The sequence below is a fragment of the Danio rerio genome, chromosome 16 (genome assembly GCF_049306965.1).
Source record: "Danio rerio strain Tuebingen ecotype United States chromosome 16, GRCz12tu, whole genome shotgun sequence".
In the NCBI taxonomy this organism is placed as follows: domain Eukaryota; kingdom Metazoa; phylum Chordata; class Actinopteri; order Cypriniformes; family Danionidae; genus Danio; species Danio rerio.
Window position 1 is genome coordinate 29,839,492 of NC_133191.1, and position 15,630 is coordinate 29,855,121.

A 15,630-nucleotide genomic window follows, 5' to 3' on the forward strand; every position below is an offset into this window, starting at 1 on the left:
GTCAAATATGAATAATAATAATAATATATATATTTATATATAATATATACGTTACAATAATATTAGCAGCAATAATAATATTATTTAATACTATTAATATAAATATTTACAATTGATCTTTTACTGTGTAATAATTCAAGTTCCAAGTAATATTAATGAATATCAATGCATCTACCGTAAATTTAGGAATAGATTTGGTTAAAGGTTATATGCATGTAATTCTCATTTGTGGTTTACGGTTAACTGCAGTAAGTATATGTCAACTTTTTTTTGTAGAATAAAAATCAAGTTGCTCAGTTACAGTTATAAACTTGGATAATAGTGCCACCTGCTGGATGTTTCCTTTAGTATTGAATCCAACGAATCCCATACAGAATAGCCACATTTAAGATCTGATTTCAGGAAAAAACTGCTATCTTCACTACCTGGTTGAGATGCGATATAAAGTGGGTATCAGACCAAACAAGAAGCCCTGCAATAAATTATATTTTTCCATGCCATGTCTTTAAAATATGACAGTTTATTTTACCTCAGTATTTTCAATGGAATTTCTGCGCTAGCCTGTGGGTAATGATGGCGCCTGCGTTTAAACGGTCTTTCGTTTAACTGATTGTGTTTGACTTTCTTTATAGCATCGACACTGTAAAAGGAACCGTATAAAATTGAAAATGGTCACATAAAGCTTTTACCAGAAGTTCATTATTGGCTGAAAAACACTAGCTGTGCAAATAGCCCATTCTTACTGCTCAATGTTAAAGTGGTGAAATAAAATTAAAAGCTCTTCAGCTCAATCACACAATCACTGACTCCTCTGCCGTAACTCCTCAGGTGCTTACAGACTGGCTCCTCGAGACAGGGCCACCAGAGGCAGAGGGACGGGCCTGTCCTGGCTGAGCGCTGGAGTGAGTGTTGGAGGAGGCGGTGGGGTGAGCGGCGGTGGACGCGGCCAAGGCAAGTTCAGCAGCGGAGGCAGTGGAGGGGGACGAGGCCGACACGTCCGCTCATTCACTCGCTAAACACTCAGACTCAGCCTTCAGGCTCTAATGGACCAATCACAGCACAGATCTGCTGGATCTGACACAGCAGTTGGCCAATATTGTGTATATTATTGTCACGTTTTGTGTTTTTTTCTCATTTTTAAAACTGTTAAATAAGATTAAATTCTTCTGAAGATACGTTTGAGTCTCCTTCTATAATATAATATAATACATCACTCACAATATGTTAGGGATTTTGTTATTTGCATAAGTGGTTTTCCTATTTGCTCTGAATTTTAATGAAGTAAGTGAAGGTTTTCTTTGATAATAATAATAATGTATAAGAAGAAACACTATTTTCATTAGTTTAATACTTGTTACCCCCAAAATTTGGACAATAACAATTATAGCCCCATATAAATGTCAGTAGTGGCTGTTTCACCATTTGCCACAATGACAGCTTGACAGTGACGCCTCATGCTCCTCACTGGCCTAAGGATGTTGTTCTGAGGCAATGTGTTCCACTTTTTCACAAGTGCTACACGCAGTTTTGCCAGCTCATGTGGATTTGGTGTATGATCATCGTCTCTGCTTCAACTGGTCCCCGATGTGCTCTATGAGCTTCAGGTTAGGGGACAGTGATGGCCATATCATATGAGGCACTCCAACTTCCTGAAGTCGAGCTGTGACAATTCTGCCACCCTGTGGTAGAGCATTATCATCCATGAACAGAAAGCTGGGGGTGTGCTGGCAGAATTGGGGGATGATTATAGAATCTATGATGTCTGAGGTAAGAACGTGCAGTGACTGAGCCATCTACAATAATCAAATCTGTTTTGCGCTGACTGGTGATGCCTGCCTAGACTGTTGCACCATCTTCACCAAAGCAAACCCTGTTGACCTCATTGTATCGCTCACCTCGCTTTCTCCAGCATCGCTGATAACCATCATTTCTGTACAGGGTGACCCGACACTCATCAGTGAACAGGACGGTACATTGTCCAGATTACATTTTCTTGTGCCCACTGCAAATATTCACAGCGGTGTCAATGGAGGCATCTGCAACGATCATCTGGCATTCAAGTCAAAGCAGTGGAGTCAGTTGTGAATGGTTTGTCTGGAAACCCTAGTACCCTTCACATTCACAGCCTGCAGCTGTGTGCCAGTTGCCTAACAATGTCTGAGTGCATAGGTCCTGTCACTCGTGGGGCTCCACTCCTGGGTCTGTCATGAACTCTGCCAGTGTTGTGGAAAAAAGATTCTGGTCTGCAAAATATTCTAAGTCAAAGTTTGCAAAAAATAGCAAAGTCTGAGATCTCCGAAGTCTTTAGGCAAAGCAGTTTTTACACCATCAGTAACAACAGAGACAGGTCGTTCGAGTGTCTCATGAGTATAGGCTAGCACACAGTTTAAATACACTTTTTATTGTCTTATCACTCCACCCAAATTCACACATTAACACACCTCCATTAGCTTCCCCACTAATAGGATTTTAAATCTCCCAGATGCTTCCTACCCATGGCCAGTTGAGTAATTTCTTTACCACCAATAGAATCTCAGGTTTTTTAGGAATCCCCCCCATGACCCTTTAAGGTCTTTCCTTCCTACTTCAAATGTGGCAAAACAATACTCTGCAATATATCTTGTTCACTGTACTTTGAGCTGTCAACTATAAGCTTCAGCTGAAGTTCACGGGCATTTTTAGGGTCATCGTATTTTGGGAGTCATTGCAACTGAGCAGGGGCGCATGAGTGTGCAGATGTGTATGATCATGAGTTGTACATGAAGATAGATACATAATAATAATTCTTAAATCACTCAAATAAGCATATAAATGGGAGTAATACGTTCATCAGAAATTCATCAAGACACAATGAATTCCCCATCGCCAGTAGTTATGTGCCTTGTTCAAGTCTGCTGATGACACTTTGAGACACACTAAGGTCATAAGACACATCTAACAGCCTCCTGCTGACCCAAAGGCGTGCCATGACCAGGTGGTGTTCGAATGATGAACTTGTAATGACTTACTGACAACACCGGATTTTACACCCACAGAATGTTCAAACTGATGCCACATTAAAAAAGGGTTGTCTTTTGTTATTGACCCCAATATAAGGCACACCTGTACACAATGAGATTATTACATGGATAACACAAAACGAGGTGTGCCTATGACCCAATAAGTCGCTGGTTCGAGCCTCGGCTCAGTTGTGTGTGGAGTTTGCATGTTCTCCCTGCATTCGCGTGGGTTTCCTCCGGGTGCTCCGGTTTCCCCCACAGTCCAAAGACATGCGGTACAGGAGAATTGGGTAAGCTAAGTTGTCCATAGTGTATGGATGTTTCCCAGTGATGGGTTGCAGCTGGGTAAAACATATGCTGGATAAGTTGGCAGTTTTTTCCGCTGTGGCGACCCCAGATTAATGAAGGCACCAAGCTGAAAATGAATGAATGAATAATATAATAATCCACAATGCAACTTGTTGAAACAGATTGTTTTAATATCAAGAAAAGTAGCAGAATGTATCGGTTATTCTTTCAAATGGGAAAACAAATTCTAAACTTTTATTCTTTACGTCACAATTTGGTTTAATTTTAGCCCATAGCTTTATAGCACTTAATCGATTAATCCGGCTTTTCATTCAGATGATGAGTTCCCGTTTGCGGTTTTCTGTTACCATCAATGTGAATCATCAAGTACACTTCATTCTTTTCTGTGTGTGTGTTAGTGAATGTGCACTGCTGGATACACGGCCATTCCAAAAAACAACATTACACTTTCTTCCACTATAAAAAAGTGAAGCCAAAACGTCTCAAAGATGGCTTCTACCATTTTGCTCTGATGATGCCCTTTGGAGCCAGAGCCTACAAAATTGGTGATCATGAAGTTCTGTGTTATCAGGGTACTTTCCAAACTCTTATAATTCCCTAAAACGGCTTTAGTAATCACTACCTACTGATCCCCTGATAATGCCACTCCCTGTATTTATGAAGCCAACACAATAACTAAAAGCAAACATATTAGAAAAGCAAACACCTAGACATACGCTAACATAATAAATCCAAATGACAGAAGCCATCTTTGTAAAAAATGTCTTTGATTAACAATTATTTTGTTTAGTTCATATCATAATTGTTTACATAGACCGGGTGTGTTTGTGTGTGTGTGTGTGTGTGTGTGTGCGTGCGTGCGTGCGTGCGTGCGTGCGTGCGTGTGTGTGTGTGCGTGTGTGTGTGTGTGCGTGTGTGTGCAGCCAACCACCAGCGGCAATCAAAACATTTTGTTTCAGTTTTTAGAACATTCGACATCCATGCCTGAAAAAATCATCCTTGACAGATTTTCTTCAAAAGTTATATAAATAATAGGTTTAAAATAGAATTGTGGCTATAAAATGTTTAAACAAAGAATTGTGGCCATCTTTTCATCCCCAAATACAGTCATTGTGAGTGTGAGCATCTATTGATTTCTCGTCTACTGTGACTTGTATCTTTGTTATTATTTAATCTAACTGTGGAACAAAAGCCCAGTTCAGGGTTGCCATCTTGTGGACAAAACAATTAATGCAAAACAATTAAAACCAAATCTGTAAAGTGTGAACTGCAGGTGCATTGCACAGTACATGTGGTAACAAAAAGAACTAGACTATACATGCACTGCGCAAAGGCTGAAATTCATGTCACATAAACAAACACACACACACACACACACACACACACACACAAAAGTGTGCTTTGGGCTTTACTGTTCTACTATGAAAAGCCGTGTCCTCAGATGACAGTGACCTCTCTGTTCTTCCTTTTGATGCAGTCCAGAGCCAGACTGCGTGGGCTTGGCTTTCTCTGCATTTCAGCAGGGGGTGGGGCTGCTTCAGAGGGCGTGGCTGGTCTGAGCCCCTCCTTTTTTAAAAGTTCAAGAAGCTCCGCCTTCTCCAGCTCTGCCCTCTCCAGCTCTTGTCTACGCGCTCTCTCTGCTCCCAGCAGAACACGCACATCTGACATGACCCGGGACAGCTGAGCCTTTACACAAACACACACTTGTCAGTAATTTACTACACACACAAAAGACTGCTGGGCCCGTATTCACAAAACTTGTTATCTTACCATTTAAAATTGTAATACAACTTATTCAAAGATCTGCCAAGACAAACTATTACTAAGCAAGAAAGGAAAGTCTTAAAGGGATAGTTCCTCATAAAAATGAAAACTCATCATTTACTTGTTCTCCACTAGTTCCAAAACTATTTGACTTTTTTTTCTGTTGAACACAAAAGAAGATATTTTGAGGAATGCTGAAAACCGGCTGCCGTTGACTTGTGTAGTATTTTATAGATAGATAGATAGATAGACAGATAGATAGATAGATAGATAGATAGATAGATAGATAGATAGATAGATAGATAGATAGATAGATAGATAGATAGATAGATAGATAGATAGATAGATAGATATTTATAAGAGTTCAGATGCAAAAGTCTATAGATGCCGTCTAGAACTTACTTATACAATGAGCATTTTTCTCTGAATCTTATGTTTATGTTCAGCTATTTTATGTTAAAATCTTTGAAAATAAACTATTATTTGCTATAAAAGTGAAATCAGATCAACATCAGATTGCAACTATGCAGTTTATTTATAAGGATAGTGCCTATTTTAAAATATTTATAATTTCGGAGCATCGGATTCTGTGCGTCAGCCACCATCAGCCTGTCTGAGCAGGCCAAAGAAAGTGACAGTTGACGTTCTGCCACAAGATGGCAACAGAGACGAGAAGTCCTTAAGCAAGAAAAACAGCATTTTCTCAGTGTATGTTTCAAACTACAGCTGAACAAATTATTATAAATCAGGTAAGTGACATTCTGAGATCTCTTTCTGTTGTATTATGTAGTGCTGTATTTATACCACAGAAACTGGTAGTGTTTGCTTTGCTCTGGCTTTTTCGAGGTCAATTATTGCAATTTCCCGATTGCAACAGAGAAATACTAAAAAATGTCTCTAGACTGATGGCATTTCATGCTGTTCAACCTCATAATCTCCAAATGTCAGCAAAATCACCTGTTTTGTCATCACTTTAGACATTATACTAGAGAATCATTCACATACTAGCTCTAAAGTGATGTTTGAACTACCAACAGTGTCAGCTGCAGATGTGAATGAATGGCGGGAGAAAATAATTCCTTGTACAGGGTTAAATAACAGGGTAAAATAATCATGGCTAAAGGTCTTTGCACACTGATAAACGTTCACATTTTATATTTTTTTGGTCCGTCACTTTCTGTCTTTATATTATAATTAATCTTCATAAGAATTTGCCGCAACTACTATTTCAGAATAGTTTGTGTTTTGGTCTTAATGACATGTCTTCATCACTACCCCTTACATTTCACTGATTTAAGAGCTAGCTTTGGTGCTAAAAGCCTTTGTAAAATACTCTTAGAGCAAATATTCTTAATAGTCCTAAATAAAGATTTATTTGCAAGATAAATAGGATTTATCTGCAAGTGATAAGCTACTTTTAGCCTTAAGATGTTTTGTGAACACAGGCCCTGATGTTGACAGTAACGTACCTTAAGTTCGTCCACTTCACTCCTTAGCAAACTCTCCTTCTGCACCATGTGTCTTCTTTGGGAGTCCAAGCGTGATTCCATTTCATGCCTCACTTCTTCGACTTTGCAGTCTAATTCTGCCCTATAAGAAACACATTTGATTTATGCGCCAGTATTTGCATAGTCAGCTCATATGATTTGAGCAGAGTGTGTACCTGAGCATGTCCAACTCAGCTCGCAACTCCGATACGCAGTTGTGTTGAGCTTCATCCGTGTTGAGGATTGTGTATCCACAGCCGCTCGCACAAACTCTACTGCTGTACTCACACACACACAGGTGAGCTTCCAGAGAGCGACGAGAGACCTGAACTGGGCAGCCTGAGCGCAGACACAGAGGACATGATTGAGATTATTATTCTTTTTTTTTTAAAAAGCATGAAATAACAATTTGTGCGCTCTCATAAAAAAACATCCAAAAGCTGTTGTTGGGGTGGAGCCGTTTCAAACTGTTCAGATGTTTCGTTTTGGTACAAATATAAACTCTTTAAGATGCTAAAATGCACAATTTATGGCTATGTAAATTATAAATGTGTCATTTAAAAAAAATAATAATTACTGCCCCAGTGACAGTTTTTGGATTTTATTATCTGAGAGTTTGGTAGACTTGAGCATCATCAAGATTGTGTTGAAAATTAAAAAAAAACAATAGGTCAAGTTCAGCTATTTAAGCCAACATATGAGGATGATGATGTGAATTTTTGTCAATAGCTCAATTACATCCAGCTATTTTTGCCTATTATTATTATTATTATTATTAAGCAGTAAACTTGAGAACTGATGTAAATGGATATTTGTGAAAAATGTACAATATTTAAAACGAAAAAATATGTATATGATCCTGGACTACAAAACTTGAACTAAAAAGACCAATAAATCTTATGTTGCAATGTTATTGGTAATAATCAAAAATACATGAATTAAATACACTAAACTCAAGATTATAATATTGTATTTTATAGCCAAAATTCTTAGAATATTTAGTAACGATCGAATATTTAAGATTGAATATTTAGATTTTTTTTAACCCTATTGGCCAAATATTGTTCTATCCTAACAAACCTCACACCAATTAAAAGGTTTTGTGGTCCATGGTCACATATAACATAATAGTGTAAGCCAGCGGTTTCCAGCAAGAGTTTAAGAATTTATTTCAAAGCCTTCAGCATTATCACAATGAACTGTATAATTATTGTATAATTAATCCTTCTGTGACCGCTGCTGATTTTCAAGAAAAGTTCAGAAGGGGAAATAAACTCAAAGAAACAGACACACAGAGTTCACACAACACACAGAACACCTACCACAACGGTAACACAAGTACTCGTCACCTGCATATCAATATACATAAAAATATTTTCAGCATTATGACATGTTCCATCAGCTTTACTAAAACTCACGCATATGCATTATGTGAAACAAACTTCTTGAATAATCAGCTCAAGGGATTTAACCCTGAAGTAAAGGCTTGGCTTCATTGTCTGCAGGAGACCCCCCCTCATTAATAATAAAAGCCGGGATCTATCTCCGTCTTGTGGCCACCACATTCATTCATCTGCTATTTCAACTGCTCTTTGTATTGTTACTAATATGAATGAGAAGTGTATAAGCCACCTGTTCCCTGCTTAAAAACTATATATATTGTGCTCTTAATTAATATCCGCAGCAACCTTGGTAAATATGAGCAAAGAAGGCAAAGAAAAGTGTCTTTTGTTGTGAAACCTTTTGATTTTTTACTCAATATACAGTTGAAGGTAAAATGATTCTTTTACAGAATGTTGTTTAACATTAGCTTGTGTTTAGTTTAGTGGGTTTAACATAAAACAATTAAGTTCTCCCCTCAAAAATTCGAAAATTGTGTTGTTTCAGCCCATTTTAAAGTAGTTGGAATAAACAGTAAACATTATTTTTTTGAGTGTAGTTATGCAAGATATCAGTAATCTGATTAAAGTACAATTTGAGTCTCTGTTAGAGATTTATAAATGAAAACTCTGTAGAGAGTAATATTATGCTGCCATATTCAAATAGACAAAATAAAAATGTTGCCATATTTAAATAAAGATTTTGAAATGCAGGCAAATATTGTGATAAGTGAAAATATTGATAATAAGTAAAATATTGCATTCTAAAAAGTATGTGCCTTTGTAATGTATTTTCTTATAATTTTTTTAATGATTTTAAATGATTTTTAAAATATAAAAAGTATAAATATATAGTTTTTTAAAAAATTTTAATATATTAAAATGGCCAAAATTGTATTTATACACTCAAAAAAGGATTTTGCCTTCATGTTTAAACTACTTGTTTAAAATCAGCTGAAAAAAAAAAGTTTTTTTTAACGACTTAATTGTTTTATGTTCAATCCAATTAAATTTATAAAAACTAGTAAGTTGATTGTGAACACAAATTGATTGAGTGGAACCTCAATCTTTAATACACTATTTAATACCTTGAATAGTGTATTAAAAGCTCACCATGGTCAAATGTTTTTAAAATGTTTATTTTTTACTGATTTAGGACTAAAACGCTTTCTAAAATACTCTTAGACCAAATGTTTATGAGTAAGTTTAGGACTAACACAATCATTGTTTTAAGATTTTCTCAAAAATTGGCAACTTAGAAGCTTCTTTTAGCCTTAATGTATTTTTTGTGTGTACACAAAACATATTAAGAGAAAAACATTTTTTTGAAGGGCCAAAAAAAAGTTGCCATGGATAATTTTCTTATTTATTTAAAAATAAATAGAAAACATTACTTTAATCATATTAACTAAGACATTAAATATATATACTTTTTTCATTTTTAATGAACCTATTATAATATAAACATAAGAATTCCATTATAACACAACAGAGTTTATTACCAAATACACTAGCCAAGCTGCCCCTGCCTTGATTTGCTTACTGAGGACTTCTAAATTGTGGTGTATGTTGAGCAACAGTATGTTCATTCAAAATAAAAAATTTTATTCATTTACAACATTTATTTAAAACATTTGCTTTTTTGTAGCTTAACAATAAAACAAACCAATGAAAGGTTACGTTAAAATAGAAATGACATTGTGTATTAAAGGCATTTACCCCAACCTTTCTCAAAATTCTCCCTCCCTTCTCAAATAAGATGGCGGGCCAAATCAAAGGTTACCATGGGCCAAATTTGGCCTGCGGGCCCTAGTTTGGGCATCTCTATGTTAGGCTAACAAATAATCCATGCAAGTCAATCCACTGAAGAAAAAAAGTTCATTTTAATAATCTTTAATCAAAGTCTGCCCATTTGCTTCTGTGTTTAGAGTGACGGTCCTTCTCTGTTGATGTCAGTTTGATGGCTTCAGCCACAATATTCTTAACCATGCCCCTCTTACAGTTAGTTTGCTATGAGAGAATGATGCACAAAAATGAAGCCCCGCCCCCTACTTAATAATCTGTTTTGGTTGGAAGTACATCATCATACATAAATAAAAGTCTCAGCAATTTCCAGGTCACACAGACTTTTAAACAATAAAGACAAGCTTTCCTTTCTCATTTTAACCAAGGGTGCCAATATTAGTGTAGGGCACTTAAACAATACATATACATATAATGAATGTTCAAATATACCTGTATTAGTGCAGTTGAGCAAAGCGTAATCACACTGTTGCTCATGCCGATGAATAGACTCCAGAGCACAGATGACCTCACAGCCCTGAGGCCTGAACACACATCTGACCTGCAGCCTCGCTAAATCATTCCTCATGTATCTGGAACACACAACACACCACAGATGCTTGATTTAAAGCTAGAAGTTACCTGAATAGTGAAGCTGTCTCAGTTTATTGCGTTGAATCATACCTGAAGAGCGGGCGGAGGTGCGTGATGTCTAAAGGCAGACGGTCCTCTGGACAGCTGTTGTGGTGGATGAGCCATCCATGAATGCAGGTGCTGCAAAAGGCGTGCTCACACGGAGCCTGTAAAGGGTCTTCTAACACATCCCGGCACACACAGCACAGCAGACCCTCGTTCACATAGCCTACAAAACGCTCCAGATCGTAGCCCATCCTACAGAGGACACGCATATGCTGTAAGAAATGCTGGGTTCTCAGATTTTTGGAATAAATAGTTGACATATCATCAAAAATTACAGATACCCAACTCAGCTATGACCCTACAATCTGAATATTAGGGGGCACTGAACTACTAGACACATTTCATCATAAAAATACTTTACATTTCCAGCAAATGCATTTTAATTGACTGAATATCACCTCACTCTCCCAACTCTTCATAATAATGGATCAACAAACTAATTTCCCACTGCACTCCCGAGAAAATACTGTTCAGTGTCAGAGGATCACCAAGGACTTTGGAAAAAATTTAGTGACCATTTCTCAGTTGCATCCGATTATTAAAATAATAATAATAATAAATAAATAAATAAATATATATATATATATATATATATATATATATATATATATATAATTATTATTATTATGCCACAGCAGAATGAACCGCCAACTTATCCAGCATGTGTTTTACGCACATGAACACTAGGAGAACATGCAAACTCCACACAAAAAAACCCACTAACCAGCCAGGGCTCGAACCAGCGATCTTCTTATTTGAGGCGACAGTGCTACCCACTGTGCCACCGTCTCACCCTATTTATTTGTTTTTTTATTTATTTATTAATAAATCTCTCTGATATTGAGCTTTGTTTTCTTTGTTTGCTTTTGGTAAAGTAAAAAAATCTGTTAACGTATGTACAATATGGTTTGTTTTACATATATTTAAAAAAGAAAAAAAGAAAAAAAGAAATGCTTGTTTCCACACAACTCCTTCATGTTGTCCCAACACAAACCGATTAAGTTAACTTAATTGTTTTCACAAAATTTCAAGAGTTCGCCCTTAGCTGAAGATTAATATAAAGCGTATTTGGCATGCTGTACCGAGAGAGAGCCCTGAGCTTGTGAGATCCTCGAGCCCGGGGCTCTCCCCTGTTGCAGGGCGAGAGGGGAGTATGAGTTCATGTAGGTCTTGAGAACTCCTCTGCTTAGTGGATAGTGGATGTGGATTTTGAATGCTATAGTGTGTGAATACTGGATTCATCTATGGTGTCAACTTAGTTTTGTCAATTTACTTGTATTACATGTTTTTGGACTGTCGGAGGAAACCGGAGAGCCCGGGGAAAACCCATGCAAACACGGGGAGAACAAGCAAACTCCACACAGAAATGACGACTTGGCCAGGTAAGATCTAAGCCAGTGACATTCTTGCTGTGAGACAATGATGCTAACCATTGGGCCTCCGTGCTGCCCTGATGAGGAAATGGGAGGAGTAGGGGTGGAAGGGGGATTCTTCAAGATAAAGATGGTTAAGTTAAGATACTGTGGTTATTTATAGTGATTTAGGAATCGTCTGATTGGTGAATCATGCGTTAGCTAATGAGGACCAGCTGCTATCAAACATAAGCACGCGCTCCTCTCGAAATTAGTTTATAAGTAAACTTCACTAAGTGGATTAAACATACAACAACGAAGTTGTCTAAAAAACCTTAAAAAAGAATTGTTGATTCAGCTCATTTTTAAAAATGTAGTTTGAACAAGCAGCAGTTCATTCTTTGAGTACATTCAATGGGTTTCAATGTTTTGCACTATATAAACTGTGTATTCTGTTCAGAAAACACAACATGACCCCTAAAGATAACACACACTAAAATCATGCAGCATTTATACATCAAAAAGTATAATAATTAAATACTAAATTTAGCATAAAATATATATATTTTTTTATTTTATTTTTTTTTTATTTTTTTTTTTTATTTTGCAGATATTTAACAAATATCTGTATCAAATATCTAAATGTATAAGCGTCAAAATACCTAGATGCTAATAACACGCTGTCTGAAAAACTATGCTTTTCCCTCAAAAAAAAAACAACAACTAATGGCAAAAATACAAAGATTTCATACTTTCCACAATATTTTTCATTCATTCATATTCTTGTCGGCTTAGTCCCTTTATTAATCTGGGGTGGCCACAGCGGAATGAACCGCCAACTTATCCAGCAAGTTTTTACTCAGCGGATGCCCTTCCAGCAGCAACCCATCTCATCACACACACACACTCATACACTATGGACAATTTAGCCTACCCAATTTACCTGTACCACATGTCTTTGGACTGTGGGGGAAACCGGAGCACCCGGAGGAAACCCACGCGAATGCAGGGAGAACATGCAAACTCCACACACAACTGAGCCGAGGCTCGAACCAGCGACTTAGCAACCTTCTTTTTGTGAGGCGACAGCACTACCTACTGCACCACTGCTTCGGCCGCACATTATTGTTTTTAGTACAAATAAATTTCTTATTTGAATATTTCAAAACACAAACTCAGGCAAAAAATTTCTTCACAGCAAAATGAATATATACATTTTGGTTAGATACGTTTAGTATAATTGATATGTAAGTGTTAAATGGGTTTACCAATGAGCAATAGTATTTCTTTTACATGAAGAAATCATATCAAATGTTCTATTTAAGGCTACTGCAGGCCAACAGACTTTTATTGTAAACTTAGCAAAGCAGCATAACTAAAAAAACATTCAAAAACATATTTTAATTGGTACAAATACATATATTAGTGAAATTGCGATTACCTGTGTGTGGTGTGTTCAGAGTTTCTTTCAGGTGTGGTTGCTGAAGGTGGTCTGGTTTGTTGCTGTAGAAACAGGCAGGTGGCAGCTGTTGGCCTGAAACATGAGTGGGAGGTCAGATCGCCAGCTTCATTTGTACTAAACATTATAAAAACACCCTTCAACGTGTGTGCAGTTGTGCAAAATGCTATTTTAATGCTCCTTTGCTATGAAACTCTCACCTGTCCTCAGACCACCTAATGAACAACAAATTTGCAAGAACTCCACACACACCTGGTGAAATCCCTCAGGGAAACCCTTAGGGAAACTCCTTTTACATGCTGAGATCAGGTGAGACTGAAGCACCTGGCAACCCTCATACAAATACAAGCCAAAGGCACAGCAAGACTGTATACACATTAAAAAACACATTGAATATGTTTTTAACGATGACATTTTTAGTTTAGCAAATTATATATGTGCTTTAATTATTTTATATAATTGTATATTTATATATTTCAAAACTAATAAACTGTTAAATTTTATTTTAATAATATTACTAAATAACTAGACATATTTTTTAACTTTGCAGTTAAAATATAGGAAAAAATAAGTTTGATAAATTTCTAAAACTTTAGAACAGAAATAAACAAATAATATATTTTTACTGTTATCTTTTTTTATTTATCTTATTATTTTATTAATAACATTTCATTTTTATTTTAAATTATTTTAATATAACTAAGGTCTTCAACTTATAATAAATATAATTTTTTTGTTTCTTTGCAGCTTAATATGTAATTTCTTTGCAACAAACTTCATTTTTTTAATAATTGTGTTAAACTACTACAACTTGACAAGAATATTTGTTACACTAAACATGATTTAGGAAATAAAATTAAAAATGATTTTTTAAAAATCCAATCAAAACAAATGTTTTTTTATTTTCACACTGACAAAGTTAAAATAATGTAAGAATAGATAAAAAAAACTGCAAACAGAAACAGGTTTGTATATAAATTTTACATTTTATTTTGTTAAGTATCTTAAACATACAGAATTGTAAGATTACTTGTTATGTTACACATTCAAATGTTTTCTCATTTGACAACTACAATTTAACATGAATAATTCTGTTACATTAAAAAGTAATTAAAGAATGTAAATTATAAATGAACAATGATTACAAATATACAACACATTTAATGTTGAAAATGGAGTGTTTACCAGTAAAACCCATATATCAGGAGCCTGTTGGTCCCTCCCTCACTGACATCCAGCAGACGGTCCTTAATAATAACCCCTCAGTAACAGGTGATCTGCGCAAGTGTTCCTGCACCTGCCTGGCCACGTGACAGAAAAACAACTGATCATCTTAGGTGTCCGTTTGTGGCTTGACCATTAAACACTTCTGTTTTTCTATGATATGCTGCTCTGGTTAAACCCTCACTGCTAACAGATCCGCATTTGAGGATATACAGCAGGATCTTTATGAAGGAGAGGATGTTTGTCAGTGTCTGGTCACTCTCACTGCCTGAATGATCTCTGTTCTTCATGGCTGCGGTTGGATTAGACAGGATTATGCTTTCCCACACTCTGATTGGATTATTTTCTACACGCCAACATTACAGCTTCACTTTCAGACATGCAGCACTGTATAAAATATTGACACAACACATGCAAACATGCATCTGTGTGCATCCCAAACACAGTTACTGAGTAAAACACTTAAGAATTCAATAAAATCACACTCAAGCACCATGTATGTGTTATTAAACGTTTCTAAAGATTAAAGGGTAATGTTATTCAAGATTTCTCCAGTACTGTGCCAGTAATTCATGATTATATATATTTATTAGTTAAATTACAACCAAAAATAAACATTGATACATTGATCATAATTTATTTCATTCAGTGCCTTTCCAGTACTCTTTTTTACATATACAGATTTTTCTTTACTGTGTAATATGTACAAAAATTCACCATTTGTTTACTTTCTAGTAAAATATGTTTGTTAATAAGCAATATTTTTTGCAATAATTCGAATATAAAGTATACTAACAATGTATTAATGAAAGACTGCAATGATGAATATAATAAAACACACACAAACCAGTAATTGATTTGATGTCAAAGCTAATAACTGTGCACAAAACTTGTTTGTTATAATGTAAATAACCAAACAAGTCTAGTTAATAATGTGTAGTAGCTTCTACTTGCCTGTTTGATCAGTGATGGTTGACAGAAATCAAACTTTTCAGACGTCTCTTCTATTTTGCTTCATTTACCTTTGCTGGATTAGATATATATTATTTGCAGGCTACATTTCCTGTCAGGTTTCTTTAACAGTACTCTCTCTGTACTGTTGATTTTTGCTCTTCATAAGCTCCTCAACTCCACCTACTTTACGTGACGTCGAGTTTTGTCCAATCACAGCAAAGG

At 36.0% G+C, this 15,630-nt stretch overlaps 2 protein-coding genes across 8 annotated transcripts in view; one reads left to right on the forward strand and one right to left on the reverse strand.

Annotated features, from left to right (window-relative positions):
• Positions 1 to 1,175, forward strand: part of virma (vir like m6A methyltransferase associated) — a 37,115-nt gene extending 35,940 nt beyond the window's left edge. For all 4 annotated transcript variants that reach the window (XM_005158034.6, XM_005158035.6, XM_683656.10 and 1 more), the window contains one exon: positions 829 to 1,175. In XM_005158034.6, the coding sequence (XP_005158091.1) occupies positions 829 to 1,016 (188 nt within the window). In that variant the 3' untranslated portion in view covers positions 1,017 to 1,175. The remainder of the gene's footprint in view (positions 1 to 828) is intronic.
• Positions 1,176 to 3,457: 2,282 nt separating this feature from the next.
• On the reverse strand, positions 3,458 to 15,544 carry rnf41l (ring finger protein 41, like). Of its 4 annotated transcripts, XM_068214143.1 has the most exons (9): positions 15,405 to 15,544; positions 14,416 to 14,527; positions 13,213 to 13,305; positions 10,405 to 10,611; positions 10,174 to 10,313; positions 7,882 to 7,908; positions 6,736 to 6,898; positions 6,542 to 6,662; positions 3,458 to 4,994 (listed from the first exon to the last, which is right to left on the reverse strand). In XM_068214143.1, the coding sequence occupies exons 4-9, from the start codon at positions 10,608 to 10,610 to the stop codon at positions 4,746 to 4,748; spliced, it is 906 nt and encodes a 301-aa protein (XP_068070244.1). In that variant the 5' UTR covers position 10,611; positions 13,213 to 13,305; positions 14,416 to 14,527; positions 15,405 to 15,544; the 3' UTR covers positions 3,458 to 4,745. The 4 variants fall into 4 exon arrangements, with proteins under 4 accessions (XP_068070244.1, XP_068070245.1, XP_009290638.1 ...); XM_068214144.1 differs by lacking the exon at positions 14,416 to 14,527 and having other exon boundaries at positions 15,409 to 15,544; XM_009292363.4 differs by lacking the exon at positions 7,882 to 7,908.
• Between the last annotated feature and the right edge of the window lie 86 nt (positions 15,545 to 15,630).